Source organism: Carassius auratus, chromosome 1 (genome assembly GCF_003368295.1).
Source record: "Carassius auratus strain Wakin chromosome 1, ASM336829v1, whole genome shotgun sequence".
NCBI lineage: Eukaryota > Metazoa > Chordata > Actinopteri > Cypriniformes > Cyprinidae > Carassius > Carassius auratus.
The window spans coordinates 29,940,569-29,954,167 of record NC_039243.1 but is presented as its reverse complement, the minus strand read 5'-3'; the positions used below and the strand labels follow the sequence as shown (position 1 = coordinate 29,954,167).

At 34.2% G+C, this 13,599-nt stretch overlaps 2 protein-coding genes across 10 annotated transcripts in view; both read left to right on the top strand.

Moving 5' to 3' along the window:
- LOC113106949 (rap guanine nucleotide exchange factor 2-like) overlaps nucleotides 1-1,095 on the top strand; it is a 33,295-nt gene extending 32,200 nt beyond the window's left edge. For all 6 annotated transcript variants that reach the window (XM_026269056.1, XM_026269049.1, XM_026269031.1 and 3 more), the window contains one exon: nucleotides 122-1,095. In XM_026269056.1, the coding sequence (XP_026124841.1) occupies nucleotides 122-147 (26 nt within the window). In that variant the 3' untranslated portion in view covers nucleotides 148-1,095. The remainder of the gene's footprint in view (nucleotides 1-121) is intronic.
- A 966-nt stretch (nucleotides 1,096-2,061) lies between these two features.
- The window catches only part of LOC113106938 (kelch-like protein 2), a 12,350-nt gene continuing 812 nt past the window's right edge, over nucleotides 2,062-13,599 (top strand). The window contains exons 1-15 of one of the 4 annotated variants that reach the window (XM_026268991.1): nucleotides 2,062-2,426; nucleotides 3,127-3,252; nucleotides 3,955-4,061; nucleotides 4,570-4,691; nucleotides 6,031-6,193; nucleotides 6,329-6,438; nucleotides 7,640-7,756; nucleotides 7,835-7,984; nucleotides 9,054-9,171; nucleotides 10,073-10,270; nucleotides 10,434-10,535; nucleotides 11,524-11,652; nucleotides 11,751-11,891; nucleotides 11,982-12,140; nucleotides 13,343-13,599. The exon at nucleotides 13,343-13,599 is cut by the window's right edge and continues 812 nt beyond it. In XM_026268991.1, coding sequence (XP_026124776.1) covers nucleotides 2,410-2,426; nucleotides 3,127-3,252; nucleotides 3,955-4,061; nucleotides 4,570-4,691; nucleotides 6,031-6,193; nucleotides 6,329-6,438; nucleotides 7,640-7,756; nucleotides 7,835-7,984; nucleotides 9,054-9,171; nucleotides 10,073-10,270; nucleotides 10,434-10,535; nucleotides 11,524-11,652; nucleotides 11,751-11,891; nucleotides 11,982-12,140; nucleotides 13,343-13,371 — 1,788 coding nt within the window. In that variant the 5' untranslated portion in view covers nucleotides 2,062-2,409 and the 3' untranslated portion in view covers nucleotides 13,372-13,599. Of the gene's footprint in view, nucleotides 2,427-3,126; nucleotides 3,253-3,954; nucleotides 4,062-4,569; nucleotides 4,692-6,030; nucleotides 6,194-6,328; nucleotides 6,439-7,639; nucleotides 7,757-7,834; nucleotides 7,985-9,053; nucleotides 9,172-10,072; nucleotides 10,271-10,433; nucleotides 10,536-11,523; nucleotides 11,653-11,734; nucleotides 11,892-11,981; nucleotides 12,141-13,342 lie in introns of those variants that run through there. The other 3 variants (XM_026269002.1, XR_003292599.1, XR_003292601.1) reach the window with 3 other exon arrangements.

Here is a 13,599-nt window from a genome sequence, read left to right as displayed (position 1 = left end):
AATTGTAATGTCAATTGTTTTGTGTTTTATGGTTTTAATTTAAGTTTTGGTTTAAATATATTAACAGTAATAATTTTCTGGAAATAAGCTGAGGTCTTTTTTTGTCTTTTTTCCTCTGCAGAGAACGAGCAAATATCTGCAGTTTAATAAGAGACCCTTCATATATCTCTGTCCCAAAGTTTGACAACATCCATATGACAGCTGATATTTAAACGTGGTCATGGACTGAACTACAGCAATGCATCGTGGACTTTCATGAGATCACTGTAAAAGATGAGAGGAGACGAGAAAAATGTTGGCACTTTTAACACAAGTTCTTCAAATAGACTATTGCATAATGAAATCAAACTCATAGAGAGATGAGAGTTGTTACACGTGATGCAATATCAGTGTTACAAAACCAAGGAAAACAGTATTATTCCATTTGAAGTTTTAATCACGTGTTACAGAAACTGTGTGTTGTGTGTGTGAGAAATCAATCACAGAAAGAGATGAAGAGCGAAAGAAAAGACTGACTCCTCTCACCAACCTCAGACGTCTTCTCTGCGCTGATATCAGTGTTTAATGTTACTCAACATGCCTTTTCTTATCTGATCATGTTCTTAAAACTTTCCAGATGTGTTCACAAGTTTCAGTTTGAAAAGATTTTATGTTTTGTATTTTTATTTAATTTTATCTGTCTGTACCATTGTCTTCAGTTATTTCAACGTATGGCACAAATCATGAATTGTTGCGCACATTTTCAGAAGCAAGAGATTGTAGTCAAGAATATATAAATTATAGTTGTAACGTAGATGATAAGTGGTTGAAATGGTCAGTAAACAGTATATTTTGCTTAAAATGTCGTGCTTTTGTGATAGCTCAAATGTATCCCTTATAGCTCCTGTGTTTCTACCCAGACAGATCTAGAAGAATCACATGTATCTCTACGTCTTTTACAAAGACAACTGGCAAAGTCTGTAGCTACTTTTGTATTTTTAATATAGCTATTGTAAATATTGGTTATATTTTGTTAAAGATTTCAGAGACCTATTCTGTTTATTGGACGCAATTCTCCAACAAATGAATGAGGGAAAATAAACAGTAGCAAAGAAATCTCATGTCTCATTTCTCCATTTTTGTTACTTTGGATGCTTGATTAATGTTGCATTTCAGATTAACCTATTCAATGTTTTCTGATTGGCAAACAAGTTTGATTTTCTCTGCCAGTGTTGAGCGTGTTTGGACATCTTATGCATGGTAGTTGAAATTTAATGTTTAATGAACAAGGTTTTTTTTTTATTTTATTTTTTTATTTTTTTGCAACAACAGTGAAAGGTTTAATAGTTGTTGTTTTTTTTTCATTTGCTTTTTTGTAATCAAGACTAACATATGTCCCTATGCAGAAATACATTTTAAAAAATATTGAGAAATATACACAAAAGTAAAAACTGTGACCATATTCCTATCTATCCTTCATTAATATTATTATTATTACTATTATTTTTTTAAGTATATGGTTTGAGGGTGGCACTGATAAAGCTATTGACAAAAGTTTTTACATATATATAACTTTCTTTTAATACAATATAGGGGTCAGACATTTAAAATAAGATTATTTCAATTTCAAATAAATGCTGTTATTATACTGAAAAAAAAAAATAATCAAAAAATACAAATAATAATCAGAAATGTTTCTTGAGCAGCAAATCAACATTTCAGAATGATTTCTGAAGATCATGTGGAACTGGAGACTGGAGTAATGATTCTGAAAATTCAGCTTTGCATCACAGAAATACATTACATTTTAAATTGTATAAAATAGAAAACAGTTATTTTAATATGTAATAATATCTTGCAATGTTTCTGTTATTACTGTTTTGTATTATTATTATTAAATGCAGGCTTGCTGAGTATAATACACTTCTATCAAAACCTATAAACAAATCTTACTGATTCCAATGCATAATAAAAATAATGGTGAGTCAAATGAAAGAATTAGAAACGGGATGTCCTCCTCTTTAAGACTTTGACTCGTCGTTCAGTCTTCCAGCAGGAGGGGGCGCTGCAGGAACGCGCGTGTGTTTGTGTTTCGCCGAAGGAGAGTCATCCTTTGCTTCACTGTTGTTGTTTGTGTGTGTGTGTGAGCTGTAGCGTCTCAGCCTCTGGATGTGTCCTGTCTTCACCCACACAACGGACCTGTCTGTCGCTTATTATCCGGGCACCTCAGTTACATTTACAGCGTTTTTTTCTGAGGCAGATTGACGTTTTGATTTTCATTACCGGAGCTGGACCCTCACACCAGGTTTCGGTTCGGGCCTGTTCGGCTCAGTTCGGCTCGGTTCGGCGGACGGGACACAGCGGGGATTTAAACGACAGAGCCCGACCAGAGATGAAGAGACGCAGACTGATGTGAACAGAACCAGCGCTATGGAAATACATCCACTGTAAGTGTGTGTGTGTGTGTGTGTGTGTGTGTGTGTGTGTGTGTGTGTGTGTGTGTGTGTGTGTGTGTGTGTGTTTGTGTGTGTGTTTGTGTGTGTTTGTGTGTGTGTTTGTGTGTGTGTGTGTGTGTGTGTGTGTGTGTTTGTGTGTGTGTGTGTGTGTGTGTGTGTGTGTGTGTGCGTGTGTGAGAGAGAGACTGAGTTCACACTACTGTAATGCCAATACAGAGTAAATCTGTTCAGCCATAAGATCACATGACATCTCTCTGTCTTTGTCCACACACCTCCAACACTCTTTATGTCACATGTTTAGGATTGATAATGGCCATATATGTTCACTTCTTGTGAAATCATACTTCACTGGTTTGGGTGGTTTGTATGCACACAATTTTGTATAATGACACGGGTATGACACAGGTGTAACGATATGAAGGTGGTTTATGAGGACACTTCCTGTGTTCCTGAAATTCAAAAGGCTTAAAAACATATAACATGTTTTGTTTTTTGTTTTTTAGCAAAAAAATGCATAAAGTTTTCTGTGAGGGGTAGGTTATGTGTAGGGTGATTAAAAAATACAGTTTATACTGTATAAAAAACATTATTTCTGTGGAGAGTCTCTCGGGTAATCACTGATACCAACGTGTGTGTGTGTGTGTGTGTGTGTGTGTGTGTGTGTGTGTGTGTGTGTGTGTGTGTGTTTCAGATGCACAAAGCTTTGCCATCATAAAGCTGTGGAGATGAAGGATGACGTGTGTGAGAAACAGAGTGCGGTCACCATCAATCCACGTCACATGAGGAAAGCCTTCAGGATCATGAACGATCTGCGCAGGTGTGTGTGTGTGTGATACTGGTAGAACTCATGCAGTGCCTCTTAATAACACTGCTTTTTATGTGTGTGCTCTTAAATAGATACTTAACCTAAAAAATAAAATGCTGTCATTAGGTTCATCTGTGGTAGATGTTGGCAGAATGACAGCTCACTCCGCCAGTATTCACTTTTATTGTATAAAAAAAAAAAAAAGATGCAATGAAAGTGAGTGGTGACTGAGGTTAACTATTCTGCCTAATATCCCAAAAACAGAAAAATCTACAGAAAAATTCACACAATTCGGAAATTACACGAGGATGAGAAAACAAAGTCAGAATTTTCTTTTTTGAGTGAATTATGACTGTTCTTAGCAGGAGTGTGTGTTAAAATGTTGTTTGTTGTTGTAACTTAGTTATATTAATACAGCTGCCACAGAGTTTTTGTTTCTAAACTTTCTATTTATCAAAGAAAATCACATTTTCCACATAATATGAAGCAGCAACTGTAATAAAACATGAAAACATAAAAAAAATGCTTCTTGAGCAGCAAATCAGCATATTATAATGATTTCAGAAGATCATGTGACACTGAAGATTGGAGGAATAATGATGAAAATACAGCTTTTAGCAAAATAATAAATTACAATCTAGAATTATAATTTATTAATTTTCTTTGCAATAAATTGTATTAATATTTGACAATGTTTCTGTTTTCTCTCTGCAGTCAGAGTGTGTTGTGTGATGTCACCATCGTTGCGGAGGATGTGGAGATTGCTGCTCATCGAGTCGTCTTAGCTGCGGGGTGTCCGTACTTCCACGCTATGTTTACAGGTGAGGACACACACATTCACAAAATTAACTTTTCATTCATCAAAGAATCCTGAAAAATGTATCACAGGTTGCAAAAAAATATTAAGCAGCACAACAGTTTCCAGCGCTGATAATAAATCAGCATATTAGAATGATTTCTGAAGACTGGAGGAATGATGCTGAAAATACAGTTTTGCATCTCAGAAATAAATTAGATTTTAATGTATTTTAAAATAAAAACACATTATTTTACATCATAATAATATTTCAAAATATTATATTTTTCCTGTATTTTTGATCAAATAATTGCAGCCTTGATGCGCAGAAGAAACTCCTGTAAAAATATATAAAAAATCCTTCTGATCCCAAATATTTGATCACTAGTGTGTGGTTGTGTGTGTGTGTGTGTGTGTGTGTGTGTGTGTGTGTGTGTGTAAAAATATATTATATTTATTTATTTATTTATTTATTGTATAAAATAAATAGTTTATACTGTATGATGTTCAACATGAAATATTTGTGTTTGTAGGAGAGATGACCGAGAGCCGTCAGAAGAAGGTTCGAATCAAGGAGATTGACGGCTGGACTCTGAGAATGCTGATCGACTATGTTTACACTGCTGAGATCCAAGTAACAGAGGACAATGTGCAGGTAACCGTGTGTGCGATCATAACATATCAAAGCACGGCCTAAAACACAGTTCACTCAGTCTGTGCTCTTTTTATGTCATGTTCTTTGGTATTACTCTGAGAGCACAGAAAATCACATCCAGGAAGTGTGTGTGCGTGCATGTGTTGTGTGGGTGGTGTCAGTAGCGCCTGCACAGTTGACTAGACGGAGGGTGTTTAAATGAGGACAATTTTTTTTAGGAATTCAAACTTTGATGCAAAGCTTAACAGTAAGACTGACCCTGGACTAGATGACTGCCAGATGAAATTCAACTTGGTCTACTTTTAACTTAATGCAACATTTAGTGACGTGAGATGCTTAACCCTCTGGTGTTCAGGTGGGGTTCAAAAATGACCTTTTTATTTTAAGAAAAGAATGTGCTATATTTAATTTTGATGTTGTTTTTTATTAGATATTTTGTGTTTCTAGGGGATTTTATTGTACTAAATATAATACTTATGACATAGTTATGATCTGTTAACTACTTTTAAAATGAAATTTCCATCTTAAACTGTCCCAAATCTTGAATGCTTTGGGGCACAGACTTAAGTTTGGTCTCTTTTTAGAGAAAACACTAGGCATATTACTGCTGAAGTGGAAAACAAAGTTATAGAAGTTTCAATTAATTATTATGAAAAATGCATATAAATACTATTTAAAAAATGTGTATGAAATATCTATTTACCAAAACACACTCTACTCTAAAACATCAAGAAAATCAATATCTATATAATAAATCTAAACAAATTTTAGGTTGAGCACCAAATGTTTCTACTAGATGAAATTCCCCTTTGACCCGAAACAATACAAGTGTGACCATTTTTTCAGGAGCATTTAATCTTTTCAAATCCTGTCCATAGTTGTGTGTGTGTGTTCACTTAGCAAGTGCTAAAACCAAGATTTGTACCTTTCTAATTAAGTAAAAAAAAAAAAAAAATCCCAAACCAAAACAAATTTTCTGTCCAAAATGACCAAACACCACCAGATGGTTAAAAAAGATCTTCCTTAAAGTCAAGAAATGACATTTGCAAACCATTTTACGTATGTAAAGATTATTATTATTTTTTTTGTTGTTGAGTGAAACAGAATGCTCAATGAGAAAAAATGGTTATTGAATAAAAATAAATAAATAATAAATGGTTAAAAAACTTTTTTTTTTTTGATGTTTTAAACAGTTTAGGACCATTAAAAGAAAAATCCTTAATGCATGTAAAATTCTTGCCAGGAAAAGGAAAAATAAAACGGACAAATTTCTCGAAGGACTCTTTTGAGGTCTTTTCTCTGCGTGTGTGTGTGTGTGTGTGTGCGTGTGTGTGTTTAGGTGCTCTTGCCCGCCGCTGGTCTGCTGCAGCTACAGGAAGTTAAAAAGGCCTGCTGCGAGTTTCTCATAACTCAACTTCACCCAACCAACTGCCTCGGTATATGCGCCTTCGCTGATTTGCACGCCTGCACGGAGCTGCTCAATCTCGCAAACACGTACGCCGGTGTGTGTGTCCTTCCATACAAGAGAAACTCAAGCAAGAAATTCACACACGCACGATAGTCACAATAGTGCTTTTTCTGATCAGATGTGTGTCCGTAACCCTGTGTGATGGTCTCGATCTCTCTCCCACTCACAGAGCAACACTTCTCAGAGGTCGTGCAGAGTGAGGAGTTTCTCAATCTGGGCATGGAGCAGGTGTACAGCCTCATAGCAAGCGACAAACTGACCATTGCATCAGAAGAAAAGGTTTGATCACAGCCAAGACAGAGCTCTGTTTTCATCCTGTACTGACACACATCTGTGAAACATCTGCTGTGATCAGATTTGAAGGAGAATGCGTTTCATTTCTTCACTACATGCATTCAAATTTGACCAAATGCTAATTTCTGAAGAAAATAAATGTATTAAGGGAAATAAAATCCTGTAGAGGAGCCCTGCAGACTTTAATGACTTTTTGTCAAGGTCTATAATTCTCTTAAAATTTTTGAAAATTTAATAAATTACATTTTTATCAAGGAAAGATTAGTTTAGGGTAAGATGTCTTAATGTGTCTCCTCGAAAGAGTTTTTTTTGCTTAACTAATCCAAAAACTGAAACTGTTTTTGTTAATTGAAATAAAGCTATCAATTTTAGATGTTCTTAAATACTTAAATTGTAAGCTACTTGAAATACATTTTTGAATGTAGTTGAAGCACTAAAATTACTACCTGGAAATAAATAAAAACTACAGCTGAATGGAAAAATAATGGAAATTAGTGAATTAAACATAAAAAGTATATATATATATATATATATATATATAAAAAAGTAATATGTAAAAAAATCTATAAACAAAACAAATGCTAATAAAAATGACAAAAGCATGTAACTTATTAGAATAAAAAACAACAAAATTACTAAAAAGTAAACTAAAATTAAAATGAAAATGGAACATTTTAAATAAAAAATATTTTAAAATATTAATAAAAACTATAATAGCATATCAATAATTCTTAAATAACACTGCTCCCCGAAAACATCAAACAAATTTATAAATGTATAGTAAAATATTTGGATTCAGGGTGAAAGGAAATATGTTATTGCTTTTTACTTGATAGTTACTCCACATTACGTTTTTTCGAATTATATATTTATAAAATGATATTTAACCTCTAATTAAAAAATATTAGAGTTCAAAAAGGAAAAACATGAGATGAACATGAACATTTATTGTGGATGCCTAGTCATTTGTCTGTGCAGCGGATGATTGACAGATGAGTGGGCGGTGCTTTGATATTGTCCAGGATGCATTAGTAATTATGCTACAAATGTGATGTGGTCACATGCACACTGTCTCTGTATGTGACTGCAGTTATTAGATCTCTATATGTTTTGCTGATATTGTGATTGAATGAGATGAGCCGTGTATCAGCTCTCCCTGTGTGTGTGTGTGTGTGTGTGTTCACAGGTGTTTGAAGCGGTTATAGCGTGGGTCACACATGACACAGATGTGCGTCAGGAACACATGGCTCATCTGATGGAGCATGTTCGCTTACCCCTTCTTTCCAGAGAATACCTCGTACAGGTGTGTGTGTGTGTGTGTTAGTGAATATGTGCTTTGATGTTCTTTAATTGTAATTTAATTTCATGTGTGTGTACATAGAGGGTGGAAGAGGAAACTTTAGTGAAGAACAGCAGCGCCTGTAAAGACTACCTAATTGAAGCCATGAAGTACCACCTTCTGCCGGCCGAGCAGCGCTCCATGATGAAGACCATCCGCACTAGAGTGAGAACACCTGTCAGCTACCCTAAGGTCAGTCTTCATCATAGGCATTTTTAGTTATTCATTTGATAAATAGTGGACATTTTCATTGATATTATCTGTGAAGAGCAGAAGTCAGGGAATGTGTTCTGTACAAAATCTGATGCACGACTCTGATTTAATTTAGTCAATATGTTTGATATTAAGACTGGTAATTGAATTTTTTTATCAGGTTTTAACCAGTTTAATGCCAGGTCAATATGATTTGTTAAGATAGTTATAGATATTCTAATTGATTGTGACGCTTATATTAAATAAATCTGCCTGAAGAAACTGTAGGAGAAGTTCTAGGTCATTGTTTCTCAACCAGGGCTCTCAGGAAACTGAGGGCTAAATTATTTAAAATAAAAAAAAATTAATTCACCTCTTCAACAACTTTTATATTAATAATAATAAAAAAACAATCAGTATATTAATAAAAAAGTATATATATGTAAAGCATATAAATGATACTAAAATTACAGAGCTCCCCAAAAATGGCATGTCACTTATGAAAAATATTTATGATACATTTATTTTACTCGATTATGACATGGGTTATTATATTTAAAATGTACAAAAAAAGATGTAGTTAAAAATGTATTAATGCAAACAATATGTTTCTAAAAAATGTTATAAAACGCATTAACAAAATAATTAAATCTAGATTTTTTTTTTATTAGAGGGTTTTGAGTTGGAGTTTTTTTTTTACCCGTGTGTGCTAAAGGTGCGAAAAAGAAACAAATAATTCAAATAAATATTAAAAACTAAATCACAAATAAAAAAAAGTATAATAGCATATAATTAATACTAAAATTACTGCTCTACCAAAAGTGTTTACAATTTAAGAATTTTTATATACTCTATTATTTTCACAATGTTTACACATGACATTTCTAGAGTTATTATATTTAAACTTTTATTACATTTTCTATTATAAAAAAAAAAAAATCATGAAAACATAGCACATTTTGAAGGGATAATTAAAACAGCATTAAAAAAAAAAACGGGCCAGTGTTCTAGAGGTGTTTGATTTGAAGGTTTTCCCATGTGTGTGTGTGTGTGTGTGTGTGTGTTGAAGGTGATGATGGTGGTGGGGGGACAGGCTCCTAAAGCCATCCGCAGTGTGGAGTGCTATGATTTTGAGGAGGAGAGATGGTTCCAGGTGGCAGAATTGCCCTCCAGACGCTGTCGAGCAGGTATCACTCACATGATCAGCTCTCCAGCCTACTTCACTTCATCCCTCCAGCACTGACTTGACCACTTGCTGAAATTACTGTTCATGCAAAAAGGATACGGTTCATTAAACACAAGCGTCAACATGCAACAAGTGTTTGGGCGTCAACATGCACTACCATTCGAAAGCTTGGGGTCAAGTTAAGAGATTTGCTTTTAATAGCAATTGAAACATTTATCCATCAAAAATGAATTAAATTGATCTGAAGTGCCACATTATGTTGATAAGAGAGTCCTGCTATTAATTAAAGGCTCAGTCTCAACAAACATATTTAATAATAAGTGTTTCCAACACTGATAAAAATCAGAAATGTTTCTCGAGCAGCAAATCAGCATTTCAGAATGATTTCTGAAGATCATGTGACACTGGAGACATTATGGAGTAATGATGCTGAAAATACAGCTTTGTAATCACATAAATAAATTACATTTTACAATATATTAATATAGAAATGGGACATTTTAAATTGTAATAATATTTCACAGTATTACAGTTTTTACCATATATTTAATTAAAAAAAGCAGCTTTCACAACATTAAAAAAGACCTTACCAGCTTCAGACTTTTGAACAGTAGTGTATATAGCAACTTTATATGGGAAAAGTTCTTATAGTGAAAACCGCCATTATTAAATATTAAACATGCTATCGTGACAATCTATTTCAGCACAATTATGAAATACAAAATAATTAATGAACCATTGTTTTGTAGATAATAAATGATAAAAGACACGTGACAACTTGCCCCAATACAGATACAATACTTGTTTACTCAACAGCTGATACAAAAATGATGATTCTGCTGCTTAATATCGTAAGTTTGAAAGACAGAGTTTATAAAAAGGATGTTTTTGTGTATGTGTAGGTGTGGTGTACGTGGGTGGTGTTGTGTATGCTGTCGGAGGGTTTAACGGCTCGTTGCGAGTGAGGACGGTGGACGCGTACGACCCGATCAGAGATGAGTGGTGTTGTGTCAGCAGCATGCAGGACCGGAGGTCAACTCTAGGGTCCACTGTCCTCAACGGACTGCTTTATGCTGTTGGGGGCTTCGATGGGAGCACAGGTAATACATGCACTATAAACTCGTCTATCTTGCATCACATATGCTTTTACGATGTTGCTGCAGCATTTGTTTTTACTGATATGCTGGTTATGGTTACAGCGCTCATCAGACTGAGATGATGAACATCCACATCTGTGTCTAATATGATGATGTTGGTTTGCAGGTTTAGCTACTGTAGAGGTATATAACGCTAAGGCCAATGAGTGGTTCCACGTCAGTCCCATGAACACGCGGCGCAGCAGTGTTGGAGTCGGCGTTGTTGGAGGTTTGTATCTGCCATCTATATATGAACAGTTACAGCCAAGAGAAATACATGACTGTTCTGCTTGTGTTTGCATTCTGATACTAATGAGTTAAAAAAATGGCCTAAACAAAGGGTCTTCAGACAAGAAACCCCATTATGTATTGTATAAAATCACATTATACCTATAATAAGAAGAATATTGGCATAATGGTGTATTTGTATATTTTGTTTGGATTCTGCTTAGTGCTTACATTGTAAAGCTGTATTAAAATAATAAGGATAATTATATAATTGAAAAAAAATTATAATAAATGCTGTTCTTTTAAAGTTTTTATTCTCAAAGAATCCTGAAGAAAAATTTGTCAGATATTCCACAAAAAATATGAAGCAGCACACCTGTTTATGATTAGAAATGTTTCTTGAGCAGCAAATCAACATATCAGAATGATTTCTGAAGATCATGTGACACTGAAGACTGGAGGAATGATGCTGAAAATACAGCTGCACGTCACAGGAATAAAATACATTTGGAAATATATTCAAATAGAAAACGTTTATTTTAAATTGTAATCATATTTCACAATATTACAGTTTTACTGTATTTTTGATCAAATGAATGCATCTTTGGTCTGCATAATACATTTAAAAAATAATGATAATAAAAAATCTTACCAACCAAAACTGTTAGTTGTAGGTGTACATTATTAATATTTTATTAAACACATATAATTGTACTTTTATATATTTAAGTTTGTGATTGAAAATGAAACATTACAAGAACTTTATAATTATAGCTTTGTAGTTATCAGAATATTTATTTATTTTTATTAATTGTTCATATTTTTTTATTATAAAAAGGTGTGTGTGTGTGTGTGTGTGTGTATATATATATATATATATATATATATAAATTTTTTTATTATTATTATATATATTTATTTATTTATTTTTTCATTTAGATTTGATATCAAACAGCTGATTTCAACTGATATCAAACTGTTTCCTGTAGGTCTGCTTTATGCAGTGGGAGGGTATGATGGAGCAACTCGTCAGTGTTTGAGTACTGTTGAAGTCTATAACCCCAACACTAATGAATGGTCCTACACCGCAGAGATGGGAACCCGCCGCAGCGGTGCCGGTAACACACACACACACACACACACACACACAATCCTATGCACATAAACTGACATCAACCTGTATCTGTGTAAACCACAAAGTGTTTGTGTCGGACAGGTGTGGGTGTGATAAAAGGTCTGCTGTATGCAGTAGGGGGTCACGACGGGCCCTTGGTTAGAAAGAGCTGTGAGGTTTATGACCCTGCCACTAACACATGGAAACAGGTGGCTGATATGAACATGTGCCGCAGGAACGCAGGTGAACAGAACAACACGCATCAGTCTGTCAGATCTGACACATAAAAATCCAGCTGTGATGCTTTTGGATTAACAGTATATTTCAATGCAGTTGCCTGTGTTTCAGGTGTGTGTGCTGTTAATAACCTGTTATATGTGGTTGGTGGCGATGATGGCTCATGCAACCTGGCCTCAGTGGAGTTCTACAGTCCAAACATTGATAAATGGACTCTAATGCCCACCTGCATGAGCACAGGACGCAGCTACGCAGGTCAGGGAAAGAAGCAGACTGCTGCTGGCTTTTTGTGCACAGTAGTTGATCAATAGTTAGAAGCCTGTATGTTTTTAAAGAAAGATATAAATACTTTCATTCAGCAAGGATGCATTTAGTTATTCCAAATTGATAGTAAGTGCATTTCTTATGTTACTAAAGATTTCTAGTTCATATAAATACTGTTCTTGTGAATGTTTTATTCATCAAAGTATCCTGAAAAATCATCCTGAAATTAGGATTTCCACAAAGTAAGCAGAAAAACTGTTTACAACATTAAAAATAATGAGTAATGTTTTTTGAGTGGCAAATCAGCATATTAGAATGATTTCTGAAGGATCATGTGACACTGGAGACTGAAGTTAAGATGCTGAAAATTCAACTTGAATATGAATAATAAATTATATGTAAAAAAAAAAAAATATATATATATATAAAATATTTTAATTCTAACAGTTGTAGTTATATTTCACAATATGACTTGTTTTTTTACAAAAGAGACTTATCTTAAACCGTTTTAAACACTATTTAATTTTTTAAATGTTACACGTTCTATGTACAAATACCAATTAAACTAACCTAAATATCCCTTTATCTTGATATAATACAAATATACAGTATTATATAATGTAATATAAATTACTTTCTTTGTTCATCGAGATACATCTGCAAATTAAAGCAAATAAATATTCAAGCAGAAGAGATATCTTAAGGTTGCTTATTACTAGTCAGATTAAACAATAAGTCATAAAACATCTATATAAAATGGTTTAGTGGGCTTTTTACAATATCATTAGTTCGTCAGTTATGTGGAGGCCAGGGTTACTTTAAAATAACAGAATCATAATGTGCTTAATTAAACTGATTAACAGATACTTGAGTCCAAAAGAGAGGATAGAATGGAATAGAGCTCCATCTACTGGTTATTTAGTGTCACAAATGGCCTGTTGTTCAAAGTCACAAACGTTCAATAATTTTGCATGTAAATGAATAGTGATAGACCCTAATATAATTTAGCACTGTATCAGTATCAGCCTCTGAAAAGCTATGGCAGTTCCCAAATCTACAACAATGCATGAGAAATCATTTCTGGTTGAGTTTTCTATGACTGTTGATGTTAGAAAATAGATCAAATGGTTTTTTAATTTAGCAAAGTCTTTGTAGAATGACTGTATTGAGCATCTGTGTGTGTGTGTGTGTAGGTGTGACTGTCATTGATAAGCCTCTCTGAGCAGCGGTGTGAAGATGTTGAACACTGGAGCTGAAGCTGATGCACAGCAGAGGATTCGCTCACACCGAAGCTCTTACCACAGTTGAAGCTTCATCCTGGATCTGCTTCACCACGGACATGGCCTGGAGAATACGTCTCTCTCTCTCTCTCTCTCTGTTTGTCTGTCTCTCTCTCTCTCTCTCTCATACACATATTCACACACACACACACACATTCAGATACACAACT